The sequence below is a fragment of the Mandrillus leucophaeus genome, unplaced genomic scaffold (assembly GCF_000951045.1).
Source record: "Mandrillus leucophaeus isolate KB7577 unplaced genomic scaffold, Mleu.le_1.0 Scaffold9, whole genome shotgun sequence".
Classification (NCBI taxonomy): domain Eukaryota; kingdom Metazoa; phylum Chordata; class Mammalia; order Primates; family Cercopithecidae; genus Mandrillus; species Mandrillus leucophaeus.
In genome coordinates, this window is record NW_012109807.1 from 7,659,600 (window position 1) to 7,663,839 (window position 4,240).

At 49.8% G+C, this 4,240-nt stretch overlaps 1 protein-coding gene across 1 annotated transcript in view; it reads right to left on the bottom strand.

Annotated features, from left to right (window-relative positions):
- Nucleotides 1-23: 23 nt before the first annotated feature.
- The window catches only part of INPP4A (inositol polyphosphate-4-phosphatase, type I, 107kDa), a 72,554-nt gene continuing 68,337 nt past the window's right edge, over nt 24-4,240 (bottom strand). Inside the window, exon 25 of the mRNA XM_011969623.1 lies at nt 24-858. Within this exon, the coding sequence (XP_011825013.1) occupies nt 678-858 (181 nt within the window). The 3' untranslated portion in view covers nt 24-677. The remainder of the gene's footprint in view (nt 859-4,240) is intronic.

Below are 4,240 nucleotides of genomic sequence, written 5' to 3' on the forward strand. Positions count from 1 at the left end.
GGTGATCTTTCTGTGTCTGACTGTGTCTGGCTCTTGCTACAGTGTACTACTGTATTCAGAGCTTTGTGTCATCCTTAATTGGAAATAATAAACATAAGCAAGGAAATGGTAGGACTCTGCAAACTGTTTGCTACTGTAATTCAGGGACTACGCTTTGAAATGAAAGCAGAAAGTACATTCCTATTAGATAGGTTTTTCTAGATGAGCCGGTTATAAAGCATCTGTCTTTTTCTTTTTGTTGGTCATCGAAAGGAAAGGAAGGGTTAGCAGTACACTTAAAGAATAGTATCAAATATACGAATTCTCTTCAGACAGAACTCCTTTCTCTTGGAAACAGGGCACATGAGAGGTACAGGTGATAGATAGCTGTACATCAGAAGGTAGAGACGTGGTACAAGGAATTCCAGGCCAGCTAAACAGTGCAGTGACAGGGTACCGTAAGAACATGTTACAAGCACTGAAGATGCTACAGGAGCTAAACAAACAAGTCTTCTTGGTGAAATAATTTGGCAGATATTTACAGTTCAGAAGAACAAAACGTCAAAATGTAAGGCATGAAATATTTCTTGGCAGACCACGCTTTGACACATTCCTTCTGTCCAGTTAGGTACACGGTGGCTGGACATGTTCTGGCACTTTTGTTTTTCTTGTGACTTATTAATTTTTCAGAATGATACTCATTTGCAACGCAATTTGGTCACCAGGTATGCTATGCTCAGAAAGAGCCACACAATCAGTAAATTGGGGCTCAGAGCCAATAAAGGAATGGAACAGAGGAGGCTGGGGTCTAGCCTTAAGTCTCGGATGGGCACCAGGCCGCTCAAGTTCTTCTGGGTGACTACCTCCCGTGTTCCAATGCTGTGAAAAGGAAAAAGTTTGGGAGAAAGAAAAACGAAAAAGGAAAGAAAGTAAAGAAAGAAAGAAGACACATGCGATGGGTTTTATCAAAAAGGATGGGATAAAGAAGAGAACCAAAAGATAAGGTTAAACAAAAATGAAATGAAGTCACAAGAGAAAGAAAAGATGGAATGCAGAAACGGGGATGAGAGGAAGACCAAAACAAAACCAGCACAGTCACAGGAAAAAAAAAGGAGAGAAAGAGAAGTGAAAATAAGAAAAAAATACTGCAATCTACTGAAAATAAACACATGTAGGTTGAACGAATGGTTTTCCATGTTCACTCTCTCGGCTGGCCAAGCCCAACGCCATGCCGCCCGGCCATGCTCCCACATGCTGCACAGACAGGGACTTCTGAGAAGCAAGCTGAACATGAAGAACCATTGGGGGTTTGACCTTCTCACAGATGCCTGAGCAGGGGGTGGTACAAAGGATTTGGCCAAAGCTGCCTCTTGATCAACCACGCAAACGAAAACCATTTACCTCAGGTACCAACCCACCAAGCGCAGAGCCCCCGCCAGCCCCGCCTCGGGTTCCAGGCTCAGCCGTGCAGGCACGAGCGAACTGCTGTTTCCATCTTTGCAAGTTAGGGTTCTACAAGCATCCCCAAGGGTGGAATCCAGCCAATACCACACTGGAAATTTGGGGCTTCTCTCCCCTTTGGGTGCTACAGAAGAACTGCACTGAGGTGAGATGGTACCTAGCACCACATGACTCTGGGAGCACATTTATGTCTGCCAAGTGGCAGCAGTGACAGAATCAGAGGCCTGAGGACACAGCAGGCAGCTTGTGAAGGCTCCACTGGGAGATGGGGCGGCAGGAGGCCCAGGGTTCCTCTTCACACAGGGCCCTCCCCAGCTCTCCCAGAGGAGCCCGAAGGCCCCATGGCCCTGCTGGAATGTGCTGTTGAGCGAGGGCGCGATTCCCAAGCTGCGGAGCACTGGCCCGCTGCCACACTCCCTGCCAGGACAGGCTGGTGGGGGGCCCTGTGGCTACTCAGGAAGGCCTACTTCGAGGGCGTCAGCCCCAGGACTGGGGGCAGGGGTGCCCCAGTGGCCAAATGTGTGACTCTCTTCCCAACTCCATGTTCAGTGGTGCCACATGGGAGCCTGAAACGGGCCCTGGCAGAAGCATTTATGCCACAGAAATGGCCAACATGACAGATCAGGGCTCTTGGGGAGAGGGCTGGTGGCTGAACATTGACAGCACAGCCCTGGCCACCAGTCACCCTGGGCCTCCAGGAGAAAAGCCTGGGTGCCACCTTGGCCCCCACCGCCTCCACCCCACCTGCATGCTCTACTCTTTCGTCTGATAAGATGCAAGCCAGAAAGCCATGAACCGAAACATCCCCATCCACCCACGGGCAGGGTGGAAGTTTATGCTGCCTTCTGGGGCTCTCCGCTAAACTGCAGGTCCTCGGCACCCCAGCGGCCAGAGCTGCTAGCTTGTGACCCAGCCACCTCGGCTTGCAGCCGTCTGAACAGGTACATGTCTTCCCCTCATGGGATCGTACCGAAGACAGAAGTCACCTTAAAACCAATGCTTGTGACAACAGCCTCAGACCTGCAAGGGTCGGCTCAAGGTGGCAGCGAGCCGTGTCCCCAGGGCTGGTGTGAGAATTCCGGGGCAGGCACAGGTAAGGTAAGATGCAGCTTTGTTTTGTTTTTATAACTTCTTAAAAAACTATTAAGAGTAATACATGTTCACTGTAGAGATTTCAGAAAACCAATAAATAAGCAAGTTAAGAAGACATCCACGATTGGAGGTGGGGTGGCGTTGAGAGAGGAAGAGGGCGGGGTAGAGGGAATGCTGCCTGTTCCCCAGGAGGAAAAGCCTTCCTTCCCTTTGCCAGGCCCCAGGGCCCTTACTGCTAATGCGGAGAAACAACAGCCCTTACAGCTTCAGAAGCCTCACGAGAGTGACAGGACAGATAGCACCCGGCACGGGTAGTGTCCTGTGCACTCTGGGACACCGGGCACGAGAGCAGCTACTGTGGGGACCATTTGATGATCTGTACTAAAATTATGCAAAAGCCTTACAAACATGTATATTTTTTAACCTAAGGCAATGTGGCTAGGAGAATGTGTAAGGATATTCACTGTGCCTTTGATTAAAATGCTGGAAAACCACATACAGCTTTTAAATATTAAATGACAGCAAATTGGATAAATTACAGTATGTGGAAAGTGGCCGGGTGTGGTGGCTCACAACTGTAATCCCAGCACTATGGGAGGCCAAGGTGGATGGTCACTTGAGGTCAGGAATTTGAGAACAGCCTGGCCAACATGGCGAAACCCCATCTCTACTAAAAATACAAAAAATTAGCCAGGTGTGGTGGTGGGTACCTGTAATCCCAGCTACTCAGGAGGCTGAGGCAGGAGAATTGCTTAACCTCTGGAGGCGGAGGATGCAGTGAGCCAAGATTGCACCGCTGCACTCCGGCCTGGGTGACAGAGCAAGATTCCATCTCAAAAAAAAAAAAAGAGAGAGAGATAAGGTCTACATTTATTAACCTAAAAAATGCTCACAAGACTCTTAATTGCCAATATAATTACACTTGTTTGTGCGTGTGGGTGTTTCTGCTCTGTGTAACGCAGGGACTGGTTAGCCCCTGTGTACGTCCTCACACCCAGATGCAGGTACACGTCTCTTATCTCAGTATCTATCCAAATGTCAGTAGCGCTACCTGTTCACAGTACGAAACTGGGGGATTCTTTGTGGGGAGGGTTCTGAAGAACTAGTGTGGGTGTTTATCTGTATTTTCTAATTTTCCTACAAGGATTTTCAATTCCTTATGTGATTAAAAGTTATAAATAGTGCTTTGTGCACTGTGCATCCTAACAGTTGTAACTGTAGCAGCTGTCCTGAGCACACAACCCAAGTGGGCTGGGGCAGGCGGACAGGGCCCTCGCGGGTCTGGGCTCAGTGGCAGGCCAGCCATCGCACTGTGACTCTCCCTGGGGCCACTTTGTCACTGGTCTCCTGAGGTCTCTGTGTTCAGAGGTGGTCAGAATGAATAGTTTTTGTTGAACTTGTTTGAGAGCCCAAGAACTGAGTAGAGGTCTCCGCGTGGACTGTGTGCCTAACTTGGGGGGCCGGCTCCTGACTCGCCCTGATCCTGCTCCTTGCTGCCACCACCGCAGGGATCCCTGTCCACTTCATTCTCCTTTCTTTACTGGCGGAGGTCTGCAGCTCACCAGAACGTCCCCTCCCACCCCCGTGCAGCTAATGGGCACAGGCGCAGCCGCCGTCCCTCAGCACCAGGGTCACACTGGACATCAGGCCTGAAGGGCACCAAGGCTCCTGGGGAGCAGACCAGGGAATTAAAATTTTAAAAAGGCGC